A 21,398-nucleotide genomic window follows, 5' to 3' on the forward strand; every position below is an offset into this window, starting at 1 on the left:
AGGCCGTGTGGTAGTCTCTCTCATTTTTTTTTTATTAGAATAAGTCCACCACTCTTATGGGGTGTATAACACTAAGAATACATAAACCACCAGAACCAAAATACATGATACAAAGTAAACATAAAATTAGTATTCGACTTTTAGTGAAAACTAAAATGTAAAAATAGATATTAGAAATTATAAATAGCTTTTTCTTCCATGTTTTTTGAACATAATTGTAAAAAGCACCAAACAGTGGCTTCTAAACAAGCTTATCGAGTGGACATGGCCACCTGAAACCAAGCGTAAAGATTTCAGAATAAGTCTATCTTGATTGTAAATTGGACAATGATTGATCATATGGTCGATGGTGTTTAGGTTTTCTGTAGAGCAAAAGCAAGAGGCAGTTTCTGCCCGGTTATACATCGCCAGGTAGCTTTTAAAATGATCATGCTCAGTAAGTAGTTGAGCAGTAGCAAACGTTAAATCTCTAAGTGTTGATGAGAACCTGCATTCAACGCTAGGAAAATAAAGTTTTGTTATTCTACCAATTTTACTGCTCAACTATTGTTGATTCCACTTTTGCATAGCGTTGTCATAGCGTTAAGGCTGCTACGTGAGAGAGGGATATGAGTTTAGTCTAGGTCAGTGCCCTTTGTAGCTGACTTAGTCTGAAAGTCGGATTTTCCATTTCCAAGTATGCCAGTATGGCCACGAAAAAAATATAAAAGTTATCTTATTTACAAGATTTTTAATATGGTGTTGGATATATGTGATTTTATTGCTATTGCAATTTGGATCTAATAGAGCTTTTAGGACAGACTGAGAATCACTGTAAATGTTGATAGACAGAGTTTTGTTTAGTAGTGAAGTGGCCCATTGAACAGCTTGGTAGGCAGAATCTTCTTTAGCTTGATAGATGGAAGTATGTGAATTTGTACCTTCTAACATATTTTGCCCAAAATAAGTCAGTTTGGAGGAAGATACAGTTACTCGAACCGACATGAAGGGGGGGGGGCTTTTAGACCCATCTATGTAGATATTAATGTCTGCACGGTTATCCATGGAGGAAGCAGATGACACCAAATGTACCCTGGAAACAACCTTGTTTACGGGGTAATGATCACAGATAGTAGAGTAATTGCAATGTGGTAGCATATGAATAGTTGTAGATATGAGTAGAGACTATTGTTGAGCCTTGATGTTTGTAGTTCTGATGTAGCAGTTTAGAACCTTTTGTACAATACATAGTGGAAAAGGAAGGAGCTCTGCTAGTATCAGAGAGGCATTATTAGAAACAGTCCTGCAGCACTTTGAAATTCTGATGGCAAACTGTCTTTGAAGAGAGTAATTTACTTGTTACTGAATTTTTACTAGTTACTTGATTCCAGCTAGAGGCCGCGTAAAGTAGCATTGGTTGTATTGTCCCATTATATAGTTTTACAAGCTTTATGATTTAGTCTCCAGGCTACCACGATTTATTATCATGTAGTTTATTTTCTTAGCCTTAGCCAAGATGTAATCAATATGGCAACGGAATGTGGTTTCTATTCTCTCTTGTTTTATTTTGTATGACGTTTCTGTTTACACGTGCACTCCTTCAAAGTGCGTAAAAATAGAATTTAATATTTAACCATTTTGTTTCTTTGCTTTCTTTTAAACTACCTGTTAAAGTTACGTAATACAGGGCGGAAATTTCTTTCTATTTATAAGGAAAAGTGTTCCTTTCTTTAATTTAAAAATTATCTCTCAGTGTTTATAGTAATTTCTTAGACTGGTCCTTATTACTAGAAGTAAAAGCAATAGTTATATTTGCTTAGGGACAAGCGCCCTTATCGAAATATATTGTTCCAACAATTTTTCGGTAATTTATGTATTTTTATTAATAATGTCTCCAAAGTTCAGCGAATTTTTCGCAGAAAAATAACTTATCAGGAAACACGCGCCTGCGACGAAAACAAGCTTAAACAATGGCGTCGTCGAACGGTACACACTAGGTAAGTAATCCTACAATTTTTTGTTTACAGCATAGTTTATACGGATTATTCCCGAAAAATTATACGTGATATGGAAATATTGAGTCAAATTAGTCTAGAATCGATTAATTTTATGGAAGAAAACCTTTCAAACAGCCGTAACCCCTAAACTACACAAGTGCCGGGCTGTGATTGGCTCATGTATTTAAGTGATTCGTACAACACGGATTCATATAACACGGAACGTATCTACCGTGTTATGGGGGGTCTATTATACTAAAAATATTCGTCTTAAACAAATATAAATAATGAATAATTCAAAATTAATAAAATATGTCATTTCTTTTATTGGGCTGCAATTAGAAAAAAAAAATTTAGACCTGTAAATAATTCCAACTGTCGTCCGTCTGTCTGTCACAGTCTGTCCTTCCTTAATGTTTAGAACAGAATTATATAGATGACCGGCACGACTCTATTGATAACGGGAAAACTATGATGTACAGGGGCAAGACACTACTAAAAAATTGAGCACATTGTGACTATGTTCCAATAAATAATTGCTCGTTCTCATTCATGAGTTTTTTTCATTTGAATTGTACTTTTACTTTATACGGAACAGGGGAAAAGTGTGGCGATAAAGTCCCCACGACTTCTATATTATTACGTACAGGCCACCTTGATACGCCGAGAAATATACCTGTATGTATATTTATATTTTTTAGACAAAACCTTTTTTAAATAATAATGTAAAATGTTACTAAGTGTTATATTTTATAATTACTTGTGTAGCATGTTGACCTTTCTGTCGATGTAACACGATATGCGCCCTTAAAGTAATTTTTAAGATTATGAAAATATTGTAAATGGGACTAGAAGTACCGTATTGGTGTAAAAAATAAGCCATTGAAACCTGTGGGGATTCTTAAGGTATTATGAAATGTGTTTTTATTGTTTTGCAAGCATTATCTACTCGCGTTGTTTTTGTCAATTTAATAATTAATATTTATTTTGTAGCACTGAAGAGGAGCTGAAGAGTTAACCTAGCTCGAAATGCATCTGCAAAAAAACAATAAAGGAGTTTTATAACCTGAATTGGCTGTGAGGTAGTCTACCGAAGAATTTTTTCGGATTGAAGAGACGTTTACTTAATCGAAAGTCATTTAATTTCGATAACAATGAATAGTTACAGACTTATGAGTCATGACAAACTCATATGTCTGTAACCATTCTATCAATATTTCAATAAATAAATGTAGTTATATATAAAGTTGTTTAAGTATATAATAATTTACAATTATATGAAATAATTTAACTTATAAAACTGACGTGTTTTCATCCGGCTCTCAACTAAATATTGTTAAGGATGTTTATATGCATATCAAAATAGGAAAAAAAACGTTTATATTTTTGTTCTGTGAGGAACTTTTTACTCTTAAAATAAAACGATTTCATAAAATAACATATATAGTCAAACCTCTGAACAACGGCCACCGAGAAGAACATAAAAATATGTCCGGGTTGGCCGTAGTTTGAAGGTTATTTTACATTTTTGAGTAAATAAATCCTTGAAAGACTGGCCGCGGTTTACAGGTAGCCATTATTTAAAGGTTCGAGAATGTAATCAAAATTATAAGTATTTAATATAATCATTTAACATAGATAAATTTTACATTCAATTAACAAAGTAAATTTAAATAGTTCATTTTATTCAAAATATCTTACAATGGCGTGCTTCGTTCACTCTTTTCAGCAGCGATCTGCAATCATAAATGTAAATTATTATATTAATTAAAACTTATTTCATACATAATTACATTTCTTACCGTCACCACAAGCCTTGCAACATTCATTTTTATTTTCAAAGTTATTGCTGTTACCTCCGCATCCACCGTAAGTAAAGCTTTCGCATTTTCCAGTTTTAGTATTATAGTAATACCTCGGAAATATTGCTAAACATAGCCCGGAGTCAGGAGGAAGGGAACAATCCACATCTAAAAAGCATACCATAAGTTAACGAATATTATATTTAAGAGTTAAAAACAAATAAATTAATAAACTAAACCATCGTCCGATGTGCAAAACGAATGGAAGAGCAAAATGACCAGTAGACCGGTTACTACGAGCTTCATGATGAAATTAAAGACTTTTTACCTTGATTGTAAGTTATATTTACGACCAGACAAACAGGAAATTCACTTTCATAAAGGCAAGGACAACAAAAATACTTAGAAATAAATACATTCCAGGAAAATTACGAAAGATTTTAATAGATTAAGTTTAAGTAATTACTTACTTTAATTTCGACATATAATAAACAGTGGTTACAAATTAAATTATCAAATTATGTAGGTATGTAGTCACTGTATTTATTAATATAAACCTTGGTGTTTCTTCAGATACAGAGAAAATAAATAAAATTTAATATTTCTTCCAAACGCTTAAAAAAAACTTCGTCGGTGATATCTAATTTATTATTATGGAAAATCTGCTATAAAATAATTATTCATCTCACATAATTTAATGCAGTTTGACGCGTAGAAATACTGGGTTATAACTGCTGGAAAGTAACTAGGCATTAAGAAATTGTTATAATTCCTACATTTCTAAAGCAAAGATGATGGAAATTATTTGACATGTACCTTATTAAATAGAAAGTTTAAATGCATACCATAAAATCCAACGTAGATACCGGCGCCATCCACCAACGTCTTTAAACGATGGGGATCGTGATCTGGATGGACGGTCACTTTCCTGCTTTCGCAACTGAACCTGTGGTCGTTAGCTTCGAATGGCAATTCTTAATTGTTTTGAACAGATTTTGCGTGACGACCCTTTACTGAATGCCACCATCTCTACATAGCAATCATTAATTCCTCTCCCTGTTTAGAGTGCGGCAATCTTCTCTGGCTTTTGAACAGACGAATGGTCAGCCATTTTGTTTTCCGCTATATGTTCAGCCTTTCACGGTCATTGTTTACAACAATGATGCAGAAATTATAAATTTACATTTAGGGATGTACATGAAAATACAAACTATATTATGATTCCATTATAATTACAAAAATTATTGCAATTTCTCAATGCCTAGTTACTTTCCATCCACACTGTATAATTAATCGTATTAATTAAATTTCGATTATTGTAGCGATTTTTAATAATTTTTTAAAATCTCAATCGACACTAAAATTATATTTATATAATTTTATATGTATAATGTAATATTTATATCTTTAAATATAAAATATTATATAATTTACATTTATACATAAATATAATTTTAATGTTAAATTTAAAAGGTTAAATGTCAAAAAGAGAACGACGAAATTCCAGTAAAATAAATTTCTAGGGATTTTCTACATCCCAATGTGGAACCGTCAAACTACTTCCCATTCGTTTTCTATATAAGCACTTCATTAACTCAAATTTCAAATATATATATATATATATATATATATATATATATTTACGTAAGCGATCAGGTACGTTGGTTTTTAATATACTAATATAATATAATTTTAAATAGAAATATTTGTAAATTACTGTTGTAGATAAAATGAAAGCCATCGTAGTTTTTGGCGCGGTGTTCATGGTATTGCTCCTCTTAAGAAGTTCAGAAGCAGAAAACAATGAGGAACTTGATGAATACGTTAACCACGAGAAAAGGTTTTGGGTGCCCATAGCCGCTTGGGGTGCAGGAAAAGCTGCTAAAGCTGGAGTAAGTACATCAGAATTTAAAACAATAGTATAATAAATACCATGTTATCAGTTTATAACCTAAAATCGTTACATTTAAAGCTGTGAAATTATTTACAATAGTAATTCTCACCTTGCGTACTTGTCAAGAGCATACAAAAATTAAAGAGATAGTTAAAAGATTCTAATTGTTTATTTATATTTTTGTTAATATTATTTTTATATAAAAAAACTGTAGATTTTTAACATAATTCTTCATTTATGCGTATAATAGTCTAGTTTTGGGGTACCTCAAACTTAAAAATGTCGAGAATCTCTGATGTAGACGATTAGTTTTACTTTATTTTATTGACGTAGAATTTAATAACGAGTTAGCAGAATGTTTTCTATGTGTTTAACAAGTAAAGAAAGCTCTAAAACTGCACTTGACTAGTTAGGCGCGAACCCGTGCCCAACTACTATTGTTCAGTGGTTTTATCTACTCAGCAGCTGGTGGGCCCGACGAGATATTTCCATTTTTTATAGCATTCTGTACATTATATGATAAGAAAAAAATTAAATTTATTAATACAGTATGTTATTTTAATAATCAGATTCATGATATTAAATTATTTAATTTTTAATAGTGGAACAAATGGAAAAAGCATCGTGAACATCGCAAAGGATGAGATCAATTTGTAAGCGGGTCTAATGGATGTCAGTAACATTCTTATACACATTAATTAAACGTTATTTTATAAAAATTATTTTGAAATTAAAAAAAAAAAATTATTTTTCAGAGTGAAAAATGGAATGAATACTGGATTTAATGACTTATCATTGATAAGATTTAATGTAGTTATTATCGTAAGCCATTTTATAGTATTAAACTTTCTTTTGTAAATTTAATTCAGTTATAAAATGATTATTTTATTGTCTGCGTATTTTGTTAACTACAATTAAAGGAAACATATGAATAAACACACCGTTCAATTTGTAACGCTGTTAGAAAAATAATTTAAGAGTTGATATTAAAATAAAATAATTGATATTGAAAAATTTTGTGTTTTTATTTTATAATTTAGAATGTTTTTTGCTACAATTTGTATAAAAATTGCTGATTTGTACGTTAAAAAATATATAGATGTGAGATATAAATAGTACAATGAATGAAAGAAGGCGATTCCCAGCGTATGTAATCTGCCGAAGAAGTAATTATCGGGAGGACTTTTTTTCGTAAAATGGTCCCAATTTGGATGTTAATGCATTTTAAATCAAGTTTCTTTCATTAGTTTGCAAAATGTTCTTGCAATATTCAAATTTTTGAGAAGCAATTGTGGCGCGTAAAACTTATAAATTTCTTCCACTTCGATTACACACAACACTGGATGCAGTGTTCAATGATTACACGACTTGCATTGTGGAAACAATTACATTTGCAATAGTTATGTGTAGCAATGCCTTTCTTGAATTTCATAAACTTAATCCAGTTAATTACTGTTATTATTGTGTAAGTTTAACACTAATATAAACAGTTAATTTACATAAAAACTTGGTTTAAAAGCATTTAAATATTTATAGAACTAATATGAATGATTTTTTAATCTTTTACGTCGACGTAAACAAAAATGAATAGCGAGATTGACGCTCTTTAAATCCAATTTTTTTTTTTTTTTTTCACTTTTCACTCATGTTTGTGTCAAAAATACTTTAAAAAATTGTTAGTAATAAATAACGAAGAAAAATATCAAAAATGTATTATTTAATTTTATTATTTAAACAGTTTTAAATAGCACATTCATTGGATGTTTGTCTAAAGCAAGCAACTACCTGAAAATAAATATTTTCATTTATTAAATATTTACTTGTTAGCGATGGTATATTGAGTTTAAATTAGATTACTTACTATCTCCACAAGCGTTGGAGCATTCAGTCTTAGTAAGAAAATTGTTGATGTTACCTCCGTAGATAAAGTTTTTGCGTTTTCAACTTTCTGCGTCGTAATAATAACGCTCTATATGTGCGTTACAAAGTCCAGTGTCAGGAGGAAGGTTACAGTGCTCACCCTTAAATTTCACAATTAAAAGTATAAAAGTGTACCTTCAGAACTGGAAAATAACTGGAGAAGAACAAGTACAGCAAAACTCAATAGTAGAAACTTCATCGTGCAATTACTTCAGTTACTTTTAATGTAAGTGCAATTAGTACACTTACATTACAATAATTACATTAAATTATTATAATTATAATGAATATGTTAATACAGTTTAACAGCTTAAAAGGAACAATATCATAATGTAAAACATTTATCAACTTTTATTACGCTTTAAATAGAACAGAACAGTTTCCATTATCAGAGTTGTTTATGGATTATATAAAATATCAAAACATTTTTATGAATATCCTATAACCAATTAACTTCAGTCCTTCCTCATCTTCCACCATACTTCACTCGTTGTTCCTTACTCTCAGCCATCCTTTATCCTCAACAATACCTCATTCACAGTCCTTTATTATCAAACCATCTCAATAACGGGTAGCTGGAGGGTGAGGAACAATGTCTATAATAATCGGTTGAGACAGCCAAGAAAATTTATGAAGTTCCATCCCAGATTTTGAACTTGAATCCCTTCATCTTTGTAATGAAATCTTAACATTTTGCAAATTTAGCATACAGTACAAAATTAGAGACTCCAGAGTCTAACTCAATTTTGACAATTTATTAATTTACTATTATATTTTAAATTCAAATCGTTTAAAATAACTGTTACATGACGCCCCATTGAGCATCCGGTCGGTGTTTTTAAACCAATTATAAATACCAAATTATTTAAAATATATATGTACTAGCAGGTAGGCCCGGCGTTGCTCGGACAAAAGTAACGATAGCGAAGATTAAGATTATTACGTTATAGTCAACCTTACCCGTTTTCACAGAATGCAAGAATTGGGTCCCCCTGTTTCCGGACTAATTACAGAATGTTTAGATGGGTCTAAAAATATGTTCGATTTCTCGCAAAAACGAAAAAAACTGCATCTGCGTCTTGCACGTCGCTTTCTCTTAACAATTCCATTGTTACGTAACACTTCCATTGTTGACACCTGCATTGTTACTTATCACTTCCATTGTTGATGGAAGTGTTAAGCCTTAATCCTGTCCCTCTCCCCCGTGGGGAGGAATTTAGAAAAATCCTTTCTTAGTGTGCGTTGTCGTGACGTACCCTGTGTACCAAATTTCAACTTTCAACTCCTAACCGTTTGGGCTCTGCACTGATTATTATTATTATTATTATTATTATTATTATTATTATGTTGGGTTAAGTGAGATATACTCGGTTAACACCGGTGGCTGTGTACTATGCCGGACCAAAGTCAAGGCATAGTAACCAAAACAGAAATTAAAGAAGTGTATCAGTGTGTGTGTCTGTATTCAGGAATTTTCTCACAATATGACATGTATTCAATATAGTGGCCTTCTGTAGAGTGATGTATGTGTTTCTATTCAATTGTAATGTGCCCAGGCTTTTGTGTAGTGTGTGTGGTATGACACCTGTAGAGGAGAGAACAACAGGTACAATAAGCACCCTATCCATCCTCCACAGATGCCTTATTTCCTGGGCGAGTTCTGTCTACTTGCTAATTTTTTCAGTGCATGCGTTTTCTATATTGTGAGTGTTTGGAATGGATATGTCTATAATGTATGTGATTTTATTGTGTTTGTGTTTGAGTGTGATGTCTGGTCTGTTGTGGTAAATTGTTTTATCTGTGATTATGGCTCTGTCGTAGTACATTTTGTGCGTGTTGTTTTCCAATACTGTCTGTGGAATGTATTTGTAGTATGGTTCGTGGATGACTACTAATTTGTGTTTCTTTGCAAGCTCTTGGTGTATTATATTTGCTACTTGATTATGTCTGTGTAAATAATCTGTCTGTGCCAAGAGTTTGCAACCAGAGGTGATGTGTTGTATAGTTTCTGGCATGATGTGACATTTTCTGCATGTGTCATTTGTGAGAGTTGCATCTTTGAGTATGTGTTTTCTGTAGTTTTTAGTATTTATGACCTGATCCTGTATGGCGATCATGAATCCTTCCGTCTACCCAAAGAGGCATCCCCGGCCTAACCAGCTGTTTGACGCAGTTTTGTTGTTGTTGTTGTTGTTGTTGTTGTTGTTGTTGTTGTTGTTGTTGTTATCATCAACTCGTCTCGATTATATATATAGATTATTAATCATATTAATTAAATTTCGATTATTGTAGCGATTTTTAATAATTTTTAAAATCTCAATCAACATTAAAATTATCAGTAATTTTATTTATAGAAATTTATATAATATTTTATATCATTTATACATAAATATAATTTTAATGTTAAATTTAAAAGGTTAAATGTCAAAAAGAGAACGACGAAATTCCAGTAAAATAAATTTCTAGGGATTTTCTACATCCCAATGTGGAACCGTCAAACTACTTCCCATTCGTTTTCTATATAAGCACTTCATTAACTCAAATTTCAAATATATATATATATATATATATATATATAGATAGATAGATAGATATTTACGCAAGCGATCAGGTACGTTGGTTTTTAATATACTTATATAATATAATTTTAGTTTATAATATTTGTAAATTACTGTTATAGATAAAATGAAAGCCATCGTAGTTTTTGGCGCGATTTTCATGGTATTGTTCCTCTTAAAAAGTTCAGAAGCAGAAAACGATGAGGAACTTGATGAATACGTTAACCACGAGAAAAGATTTTGGGTGCCCATAGCCCGATGGGCTGCAGGACAAGCTGCTAAAGCCGGAGTAAGTACAATTTCAGAATTAATAATAATACTATAATTAACACTATTTCATCAGTTTATAACCTAAAATCTTTACATTTAAAACTGTGAAATTACATACAATAGCAATTCTCAACCCTCGTACTTGTCAAGGAACACAGAAATTAAAATGATAGTTAAAAGATTTTAATTGTTTATTTACTTTTTTAAATATTATTTCTATATTGTTATATAAAAATCTGTACTTTTCATTTATGGGTATAATAGTATGGGTTTGGGTGCCTCTAACTCAAAAATGTTGAGAATCTCTGGCGTAGACGATTAGTTTTACTTTATTTTTTTTTTTTTTGACGTAGAGTTTAAACTTGATTAGTTCACTAGTTAGGCGCGAACCAGTGTCCAACGGTTTTATCTACTCAGCCGCCTGTGAGCACTGTAGGATATTTCCATTTTTTAAAGCATTCTGTACATTCTGTATCATATATGAAAGTTAAATTTATTAATACAGTATGTTATTTGAATAATCAGATTCATGATATTAAATTATTTAATTTTTAATAGTTTAACAAATGGAAAAAGCATCGTGGACATCACAAAGGATGAGATCAATTTGTAAGCGGGTCTAATGGATGTCAGTAACATTCTTATACACATTAATTAAACGTTATTTTATAAAAATTATTTTGAAATTAAAAAAAAAAAATTATTTTTCAGAGTGAAAAATGGAATGAATACTGGATTTAATGACTTATTATTGATAAGATTTAATGTAGTTATTATCGTAAGCCATTTTATAGTATTAAACTTTCTTTTGTAAATTTAATTCAGTTATAAAATGATTATTTTATTGTCTGCGTATTTTGTTAACTACAATTAAAGGAAACGTATGAATAAACACACCGTTCAATTTGTAACGCTGTTAGAAAATTAATTTAAGAGTTGATATTAAAATAAAATAATTGATATTGAAAAATTTTGTGTTTTATTTTATAATTTAGAATGTTTTTTTTTTGCTACAATTTGTACGAAAATTGCTGATTTGTACGTTAAAAAATATATAGATGTGAGATATAAATAATAAAATGAATGAAAGAAGGCGATTCCCCGCGTATGTAATCTGCCGAAGAAGTAATTATCGGGAGGACTTTCTTTCGTAAAATGGTCCCAATTTGGATGTTAATGCATTTTAAATCAAGTTTCTTTCATTAGTTTGCAAAATGTTCTTGCGATATTCAAATTTTTGAGAAGCAATTGCGGCGCGTAAAACTAATAAATTTCTTCCACTTCGATTACACACAACGGCTGGATGCAGTGTTTAACAAGATTTCAATGATTACACGACCTGCATTGTATAAAACAATTACATATGCAATAGATATGTATAACAATACCTTTCCGAAATTTCAATATATTAGTGAATGTGTATTGATAATCAATAAATGGAACTGCACTAGTGAAACACTCTCTTTTCAGATATGCTGTATAATACATTTAAAATGATATCTATAATTTATAATTAATTAAAAATTATAGAAACTTGCGTAATTACCTTATGAAATAGTCTATAAATTTATTTTATTCTGTTTAATAGGAAAAAAATGTATTAAAATCTATGATTTATTTTGATAAATTATGTTTTAAATATACATTTTACTAATGTCGTAGGAAAAGACGCTTCCTACCCTACTATCCAAGTAGTTTTTCGGGTCTTTATGTGTCTAACAGCTAAATAAGAGCTAGTTTTCTATACAAAATCCTCCTGAGATTTTGGCTCTCTTGGCAAATCCCTCAAGTGTTACGTTGTCTTATAAATAAGTCAATATTATTAATTTTATCCCATATAAAAAAATAAATGTTATTTTAATTTTAAGGAATATTTGCTTCATTTATTGTAATTTTAACTTTAAATAATATTAATTTTATATTAAGCGTTTAAAATGTAAATTTTTAAACCATAATTCGATCAATTCAACTGTAATCCAGTACAATTACTGCTTTTATTGTGTAAGTTTAAGACTAATATAAACAGTTAATTTACATAAAAACTTGGTTTAAAAGCTATTAATTATTTATAGAATTACGTGTCAAAAATACTTAAAAGATTGTTGGTAATAAATAACGTAGAAAAGTATGAAAATTATATTATTTAATTTCGTTATTTAAACAGTTTTACATAACACATAGAATTGATGTTTCTCTAAAGCAAGCAATTACCTGAAATTAAATATTTTCATTTATTAAATATTTGCTTGTTAGCAATGGTATATTGAGTTCAAATTAGATCACTACTTACTGTCTCCACAAGCGTTGCAGCATTCAATCTTGGTAAGAAACCTGTTGGTATTACCTTTGCATCCTCCGTAGATAAAGTCTTTGCACTTTCCACTTCCTGCGTCGTAATAATAACGCAGCATATGTGCGTAACAAAGTCCAGCGTCAGCGGGAAGGTTACATCGCTCACCTGTAATTAATCAATCAATCATTAAAAATGTTAAATTTCACAATTAAAAGTATAAAAGTGTACCTTCAGAACTGGAAAATAACTGGAGAAGAACAAGTACAGCAAAACTCAATAGTAGAAACTTCATCGTGCAATTACTTCAGTTACTTTTAATGTAAGTGCAATTAATACATGAAAGGCGACTGGAGGAAATGAATTTCTCGAGTCGCTTTTTATGTATTACGATAGCAACACTTCACGATAACAACAATTCCAAGAAAATTATTATCACTTTTATATTTTGTAATCTTAGCGGATATTGTTTCTAGATAGAAAAATTTATCATTGCGTGAATTAAATATTATACTTTTACCTTGAAATAGGTTAATGTTTACTTTCTCGTGTTATACATAACAGGGGGGAAGTATGGTGATGGGTAAGAAATGATCCCTAAAGTTTTTACGTTTTTGGATTCAGGGGACAGTGTAATGTCGAGAAATGAAACAAAGTTTGAGGGGTTAAACACTAATGGAAAATATGTGCTCTTAATCAAAATAAGGACCACCAGTGATCGGAGAATAAAACCACTAGGGTTTGCCACTGATCACCGAGTTGACCACGTGTTTCTCAGGTTTACTTCACCAGTCTGGCATCGAAGTACAGGTCACTTTCCAGTAGAAAGTCCTCCCCTTAGTAAATTCCCTTTGTGTTGCGTTTGCATTATTCCACCAATACAGTAAGTGCTATATGTACAGTACAGTGCAGGCCCACTAGTGGCCGAGTAAATAAAACCTTATTGTTCGTGGGGGCGCGCCTGACTAAAGAATTATCTAGTACTTAGAAACCAGTATCCTATAGAAAGTCCTACAGACCTGTTGAGGGGTGCCTCAATAGTCTATAGGATTTTCTATAGGAGGTACCATCTCATCAGGTCACCCAAGAGTTATATTGTATTATCCCATAAACCCAATGCAAATTAAGCAGATAAAAATATCAAAGTCACTCAGTTATTTAAAAATGACACTTAACATTTTATTTAAGTGTCATTTTAATGTATAATTTCATATATATATATATATTTAAATTTTGTTAAAATACACGAATTATTTATCTTAATTCAGTTTGAAACACTTCCTAGAACAAAGGGAATTTATATAAATAAATTATTTTTCCTTGAAGTAGTAACAAGCAAATTTCTGAGAATATTTAAACGTGTTTATAAACAAACATTTACATTTGATTATATTTTTATGAGTTAAATTTTTCTTCTAAATATCATATTATTACATTCATTTTACCTTGAAAATAATGAAAAAAAATTAATAATTTGTATTCTTAGTTCACGTATTAATAAATTATATTTATTAACAGTAATTGTTATTTTACTATAATTTTATCACATCCAAAGGGTATCAACAATTTATTTAAATAAAATAGATCAACTATTTAACAGTAAATTATAAAACATTGTACTTAAAACAATTAAATATTCTTAGTGGAAGATTATAAGGAAAAATGAAAAAAATCGGGTTTTTTTTTCTGTATGTATTGATATGTGTGTGTGTTAGTGTGTGTGTGTGTGTGGGGGGGACTCTTTGAAGAGTAATAACTCCTGTGCTTTTTGTGGAAAATTTTTGAAATTTTACAGGGAGGTTTACTTATTAGGGAGATTAATGCTATTAAATTTTGGCGATTAAAAGTCGAGGGGGTGGGGAGATAAGGGGAATCGTGTGTATCTTCAATACGGTCGGACTTAATGCGATTTTACTCGTTATTAGCATTTATAATTTTTAATAAAACTTATCCCTACTCTGAGAATTCATATTTTTGCCATTTTATAATAGTTAAAAGTATAAATTTAAATAAAAAATATATAATAACAGAGAGAGGCGGATTTACATAGACCCCAATTTAAGTGTTAAATTTGTTATTTAGATTGGAATTAAGCATTCTGTAAAATAAAATTAAAATGTCATATTATATTTTAGAAACGGATGTGTAATTCTTTTAAATTTTAGACATAACATATTTAATTCATTTAAAAACATTGACATCCGGAATCAAATTTTGTGGGACATATTTTCGATTTCACTAAAGAAAAATAAAAGAATTTATCACTGAATTATTAATTTGCAAATATAAAATATTTAAAATTAAAAGTTCATTAGAACCTGTTAAAAAATTCGACTTAGAAAACATGTTTACTCATTTCAGATATAAATATTTGTAAATATTTTGCAGGCATTTAGTGCATCGTAGGTGGGTTAAGAGTATAAAATTGGGATAGATCTTAAAATTTTTCAGATCGATCAAAGAATTTGAAGATGAAAACCTTCCTAGCTCTCTGCGTTAGTCTCTTCTTCTGTATTAATGTCATGCTAGAAGCCAAACGTATGTATACGTATATCTAGAATAAAACACATTAAAATACACTGATATTTTTGTGCTCTTGTTAACTAAGTAATATTTTTATAGAGGAGAAGAAAGCTCTACAACCAGGGAAGGAATATCATCAATTCTTCTTTCATAACTATGAGAAGAATAAATGCGAAGCTTTCATCTACGATCCATGTTACGGAATGTATAATCCTGATAACAGATTTGAAACTCAGCAACAATGTTGTGAGAAATGTGGAGGAAGTGAGTATAATTTTATTTTCTTATATTTAAGATGATTTTTCTTGCTCTTGTTCGATCTACTCCCTGTGGAGATCAAGGGATAGATGAAATAATACATTGCAACACACGGACACTGCCAAGGGGAGAGTGCCTTTCTTTCATAGAAAGACAACTTTCTATGGGAAACCGCTCCTACTTAGGTGTTAGACACGTAAATGCCGGAAAACTCTACGTTGTCAGTTCGTTGATTAGGCGTGAATTCACGATTATTTATTAATGTTTAGTGGTTTGATCCACTGGGCACTAGGAGGGTCTTTCTTTTCCATACCTAATATGGGTTTGGCCAGGCCCACAACAAAAACGGCCTGTAGTGAGGAATGGAACCTGAATATACAAGAGTACGCTCATAAAATATTTCTGTGGAGGATGCTCTACCAGATTCGATTCTGGATCCTCCGGACTTCAGGCTGAAACTTTAAGATATTATGAATAACTTTTAATATTTAAATTTTCTTGAATTTGTTACCTGATTATTGACTTACATTTACTTTTATAAATTCTATAGATAACTGCTAATAAAAATATAGGAATATTAACACGAACGTCATAAATAAAGGAAAAGAATTAAAGATGTAGGTTTGTAATTATGATTAAATTAATTAATATTAAATATGAAATCCTCAGAAAATTAATAAAAGTAATTAAATTTTACAGATCAAACAGAATGTTACCGAGGAAATAAAATAATAATTAACGAAAAGAAATTTATAAATTTGCCAAAGATTTTGAAAAATTTAATGAGTTTCATCAACATTTCTCATTGAATAATATCGAAATTAATTAATTTATTACATTTTATTTGTGTAAAAATGATTTTTTTAAAAGAATAATAAACATTTAAAAACCTATTGAAGCTTTGATATTTATTTTATTTGACAATATCGACTGAAATTTTTATCCTCCTTATTATTCCAGATAGCATTTATGATTATATTAATTAAAAACAGAATGTAAAACAGGAGAAAGAAATGTATATATTTTTAAATGTTTGATTCTTTCTTCCCTGTGTTCACTAAGATGGCCTTTTTGGGTTAATGAAATGTATCAACGCAACGTACGGGCGATGTGCCAAGGGGGAAGCCTTCTAGAAGGATTTTCATAAAAAACTGGCTTCTGTTCAGGTGTTACATGTTATACACGTGAAGAAATTTCGGAAAACTCCGTTGGTTAGGCGCGAATCACGACTAGTATTTAGTGGTTTTATCTGCTGTGGGCCATTTCTAAATCATGCCCATTATGGGTTCGGTTAAGCAAAAGCCGGATGATAAAGGACATATCCGGGACCGAAAATTCGTGAAGTTTTTTAGATGCCTGAGTAGATTCCGGATCCACCAGAGGCTTTACCTCTTATAAAGACACGTGAAGAGCCAGAATATAATTCTCATATATTTCGAAAATTAGCTAAAATATTAGTATATATATCTAAATTTCTAAAGCATTTTTTTTACATACTGCGAAAACTCTAAGATACGACAACATAGAACAATGTAAAACAATATGAAAATAGCTGTCAAGAACTCCACGTGTTACTAACACTAAAACAGGAAGGTAAATATGCGTGGCGCCATCTATTATTACATTTCATTAAGATGTGATTTATTTTATAATATTAATTATTACAAAAGGTAAAATCATTATTTTGGAGTGGGGTGAATTTTCGAAAAATTGTAATCGAGTAAACGTTCTATTAAATATGATTCTGTCCTATATATGACCCCCTTAAGCCCGTATTAGGTGACATACTCTTCTCTCTTGACTTATCTTCAAAATGTAGTAGCGTCAATGCCTATATATAGAAATATTCGTGCAAAATATGAAGATTTTTGGTACAAATAAAGCAAAATACAGCAGTTTTCCGGGTTTTCTTCACGTTAATTATGCCTATACAGGAAACAGTTTCCCATAAGTCTTCCCCTCATCACCCCCACTTAACCTGTAGTATAAATTTAATAATTAACAAGATTTTTGTAACGTTTCTAAACCGATAAAACGTACAATATGATCAAAAAACACGAGTAAAAATTATTCAAAGTATTATTAGAATAAAACTTAAATTTATTATTTAAGATAATTAAAATACAGTTCATACTTGTAGTAAAATTACACACCAAAAAATGAATAATTTATCGATTAAAATGAACAACTCATACCGACTTTAGCGAGAAAATACTTTACTAAGTGTGATTGGCGATTTGATTAGGCAGTTTGACATTGACCTGCAAGTAAATATTATGTTTATTCTATTTATAAAATTAATAAGTTTATCGTTTATTACAATCCTTACCTTTGCCACACGCTTTACAACATTCTTCCATACTTCCGAAATTGTTACTGTTACCATTACAACCTCCGAAAATAAAGTGTTTGCATTTATCAAGTTTCGGATCGTAATAATATCTTCGGAAATATGCTAAACACATTCCAGTTCTAGGAGGAAGGGAACAATCCACATCTGAAAGAACAAACATGTCTTACAATGATTCAACTGATAGAATTATATGGCCTAAGATGAAGAACAACCTTCGCTTTTGACAAATGATTGAACCAACAGTAGGGCAAGACTGACTAGCACCAACTTCATGTTGAAATGAAACGTCTGATCATAAATTAGTGATGTGTAGGTCTATATAATAAACGAGAAAAAAAAAGGAAAATAAATTTCCTAATATCAGCGGTGATCTAATTTTAATTTCGGAACGATTGCGAATGATCTGTTTGGCAATAAAACAAATGATACAATATCCATATAAAAGTTTTAATCCGTATAATTTAAATTAAAATAGGCTAAAATTTATTACAGATTTCATCGCTAAAAACTTAAATAATAGAATATTTTTTTCATATATTCATCGATTTTTTTACTCTGGGGATATCCCAGAGTAAAAAAAACGGGGTCTCCCCCCTTTTTTACTCTGGGGGTACCCCCAGAATAAAAAAGGGGGGGAGACCCCGTGGATACTAAAAGGGTCTTTTTTCAAGGCCCACAATGAGGCACCTCCAAACGGATTTAACAGTTTAAATTACGAAGAATGACAAGAATACACAAGTTTTCATGAACACAAGAAAACAAGTCGTATTGATTAAAAGCTAGTAAGTAGGTCGGATCTTTTTTTTATTAACGTATTACTAATGGATGTCATGTGTTAATGTGATAAAAAAAAGTTTAGTATTATGAAATTAAATTACGCTTAAATTTTGAAAAGAAATATATATATATATATATATATATATAAAGCTTGATGTGGTTTTATTCGTATACATGAACTTTTATAGGAAACTGGACTGTATTTAGGTGTTTCTAACGTGAATAAAAATCGGAAAACTCCATTGGGTTAAAGAAATAGTTAATGAATATAAATAATGCTCTTGTTAGAAAATATGGCCTATTATAGCAATAATTCATATATTATTTTATAGATTATATAATTACCTTAAATACATTTAGTTTCAGGTTAATGAATAATATATTAAACTGACGAAATAAAATGTTAATAAGAAAATATGCGGAATGAGTATTGTATTTTTGAACTTTGAATTTAAGTAATTTGATTAAGAATAACTAATTATTACTACAAAATTTAATTAGATAAACCTTAATATTAAACACAGTTATCATTTTTAAACGTAATAAATATATTTTTAGAATAAAGTTCTTACACAATGCAAATTCTGGCATATTCACAATGGAAGCCCCGACATATCCGAGACGCTTTGGTTTGATGGAGTATGGCAAAAAAACAATGAGAAATCTACTAAAGGAAGACTTTCTGTGGTTAAATAGCCTAATTAGGTGTTAAACTGGTGACGTAAAGCGGGAAACTCCACATGGCTAGCCCGTTAGTCGGGCGTGAACCCTCGACCAACTCTCCCGAATGGATAAAATCATTGAACTGCGTTGATTATTGGTGGGTCTAGTACTGTGAGTTTCAAGTTCATAATAATTGGTAAATTTTAAAACGTCAGAAATAAATTAAACGAGATTTATAAATTTCTCGATTCTTAATAAATATACAAGGTGATTCAAAAGTCACAGAAATGTCAAAAAAATTAATAACTCGCAAATTATTTACAGTAAGATGATGCGGTTTTCACAAAAATGTTTAGAAAGAAGCAGGATTTTTTATGTGTAATAAAAATCCTGCTTCTTTCTAAGCATTTCTCCGACTTTTGAATCACCGTGTACTTTTTACTTTGCGATATTTAGGATGCAGTTTTTTATGATATTGCTTAAAAAATTATGAAATTGCAGGAACTTGTATGAGTGTGTTACAATTTTCTGTTATTACAAAATAGAAATTTTGAAAATTAGAATATTTTCTAAATCTATATATATATAATCGAGATGGGATAATAATAATAATAATAATAATAATAATAATAAGCGCCAGAGCCCAAACGGTTAGGAGTTGAAAGTTGAAATTTGGTACACAGTTAGGGTACGTCACGACAACGCACACTAAGAAAGGATTTTTCAAAATTTCTCCCCGCGGGGGAGTGAGAAAGAATTAAGGTTTATCCTAAATAACTCAGCTTCTACTGTACCATTTTAGATGCAATTTTTTTATTTTTAACTGCCATTTAGTAGGGTACCACGTGGGGATGAAAGAAGTGTATTCCTTAACAATGGAAGTGTGAGACGTGCAAGATTTATTCGTATACATGAACTTAAAGACGTGCAAGATTTACAGGCGCAGATGAGGTTTCTTTTTTGCTTTTTTGCTAGAAATCGAACATATTTTAAGGCCCATCTAAAAATTCTCTAATTAGTATGGAAACGGGAATCTAATTCTTGCATTCTGTGAAAACGATTAAAATTATTACATTGACTATAATGTAATAATGTTAATCTTAGCTATCGTTACTTTTTTTCTGCTAGTATAATAATACTGTATACTCTATAGTATTATTATATTTAAAAAATATTCTATTGAAATTTTCTATGCATTATAAGAAACTGTTCTTTCATATTTCATAATGGTAATAGAATGCGTAAAAGAAGTGTTTTAATTACACTGATTTTTTACATTTACAGTAGAGCATCGATTATCCGACCCCCGATCAACCGTCACATCGGTTAACCGACCGCGTTCTAGTCGGCAAATTCAAGTGTCCGCTAGTAATGTGGCGCTACAATATTTGGCTATGTCTTGGCTACTTTAATATTATTTTTGTTAAATTTTTGCGGGTTTTAGCTGGCAACACTGGCTCGAGCATGAAAGGGAGGCCAGGATTTAAACCAGGCTTAATTTTCTATTTTTTCTTTATTTCTGTATTTATTTTGTGCAAAATAAAGAAATAATTTAACGATGATTATTACCGTATTTTACGGACTATAAGACGCTACATACTATAAGACGCACCTGAATTTTGGAGGCAATTTTTCGAAGAAAAAACTGCGTCTTATAGTCCGTAAAATACGGTATTTAAAAAAAAATTGTTAGGTTTAACATCGATGAAAATTCAACGCGAAGTAGGTTAATAGCGATATACTAATATGCTTATTACATGGGATATGCTAATATACCAACCTCAGTTCCCAATTGAGTCGGATAATCGATGCTCTACTGTATTCGCTAAACTAATTATGCTGTATTAAGTACGCAAATCATAATTACTTCATATATTTTGTTGTATTTTAAAATATTAAATTTATAATATTTTACATCCGAGTTTTAGTATTATGGTTTTTGATATCATTATCAATAGAATAAAGGAAAACGGTGTTGTCAGAGAATGAAAATAATAGTAAGTAAAAACACTTTCATCTTTAATTAATAAAATAACCTTTCAAGCGACATTCCAGAACAGCAACAATTTAGAAGAAGAAAATCTAAACACATTCGAACAATTCAGCAGTAATTA

At 30.4% G+C, this 21,398-nt stretch overlaps 2 protein-coding genes and 2 long non-coding RNA genes across 7 annotated transcripts; 3 read left to right on the forward strand and 1 right to left on the reverse strand.

The window, feature by feature from the left end:
* Positions 1 to 5,281: 5,281 nt before the first annotated feature.
* Positions 5,282 to 6,686, forward strand: LOC136974987 (uncharacterized). 2 transcript variants are annotated; one of them, XR_010880730.1, is made up of 4 exons: positions 5,282 to 5,434; positions 5,504 to 5,670; positions 6,275 to 6,344; positions 6,428 to 6,686. It is a non-coding gene; the product is annotated as an uncharacterized lncRNA (long non-coding RNA). The 2 variants fall into 2 exon arrangements; XR_010880729.1 differs by lacking the exon at positions 5,282 to 5,434 and having other exon boundaries at positions 5,467 to 5,670.
* Positions 6,687 to 10,165: 3,479 nt separating this feature from the next.
* Positions 10,166 to 11,390, forward strand: LOC136974988 (uncharacterized). Of its 2 annotated transcripts, none has more exons than XR_010880731.1 (4): positions 10,166 to 10,203; positions 10,273 to 10,439; positions 10,979 to 11,048; positions 11,132 to 11,390. It is a non-coding gene; the product is annotated as an uncharacterized lncRNA (long non-coding RNA). The 2 variants fall into 2 exon arrangements; XR_010880732.1 differs by having other exon boundaries at positions 10,979 to 11,029.
* Positions 11,391 to 12,546: 1,156 nt separating this feature from the next.
* Positions 12,547 to 13,075, reverse strand: LOC136974989 (kappaPI-actitoxin-Avd3c-like). The gene is made up of 3 exons (XM_067269980.1): positions 12,942 to 13,075; positions 12,711 to 12,878; positions 12,547 to 12,631 (listed from the first exon to the last, which is right to left on the reverse strand). Exons 1-3 carry the CDS (start codon positions 13,003 to 13,005, stop codon positions 12,615 to 12,617), a joined length of 249 nt encoding a protein of 82 aa, XP_067126081.1. The 5' UTR covers positions 13,006 to 13,075; the 3' UTR covers positions 12,547 to 12,614.
* A 2,049-nt stretch (positions 13,076 to 15,124) lies between these two features.
* LOC136974990 (tissue factor pathway inhibitor-like) lies at positions 15,125 to 16,277 on the forward strand. 2 transcript variants are annotated; one of them, XM_067269981.1, is made up of 4 exons: positions 15,125 to 15,248; positions 15,333 to 15,497; positions 16,042 to 16,108; positions 16,191 to 16,277. In XM_067269981.1, the coding sequence occupies exons 1-3, from the start codon at positions 15,182 to 15,184 to the stop codon at positions 16,050 to 16,052; spliced, it is 243 nt and encodes an 80-aa protein (XP_067126082.1). In that variant the 5' UTR covers positions 15,125 to 15,181; the 3' UTR covers positions 16,053 to 16,108; positions 16,191 to 16,277. The 2 variants fall into 2 exon arrangements, with proteins under 2 accessions (XP_067126082.1, XP_067126083.1); XM_067269982.1 differs by having other exon boundaries at positions 16,200 to 16,258.
* Positions 16,278 to 21,398: the final 5,121 nt, after the last annotated feature.

This window comes from Centruroides vittatus, unplaced genomic scaffold, assembly GCF_030686945.1.
Source record: "Centruroides vittatus isolate TY-2023 unplaced genomic scaffold, ASM3068694v2 contig_359, whole genome shotgun sequence".
Lineage (NCBI taxonomy): Eukaryota > Metazoa > Arthropoda > Arachnida > Scorpiones > Buthidae > Centruroides > Centruroides vittatus.

Coding starts and splice junctions, on each gene's coding strand:
- LOC136974989 (XM_067269980.1), bottom strand. CDS start 13,005: ATGAAGTTTCTACTATTGAGTTTTGCTGTACTTGTTCTTCTCCAGTTA. Junction 12,879..12,941: donor GTTATTTTCCAGTTCTGAAG/GTACACTTTTAT, acceptor GATTAATTACAG/GTGAGCGATGTAACCTTCCC.
- LOC136974990 (XM_067269981.1), top strand. CDS start 15,182: ATGAAAACCTTCCTAGCTCTCTGCGTTAGTCTCTTCTTCTGTATTAAT. Junction 15,249..15,332: donor TGTCATGCTAGAAGCCAAAC/GTATGTATACGT, acceptor ATATTTTTATAG/AGGAGAAGAAAGCTCTACAA.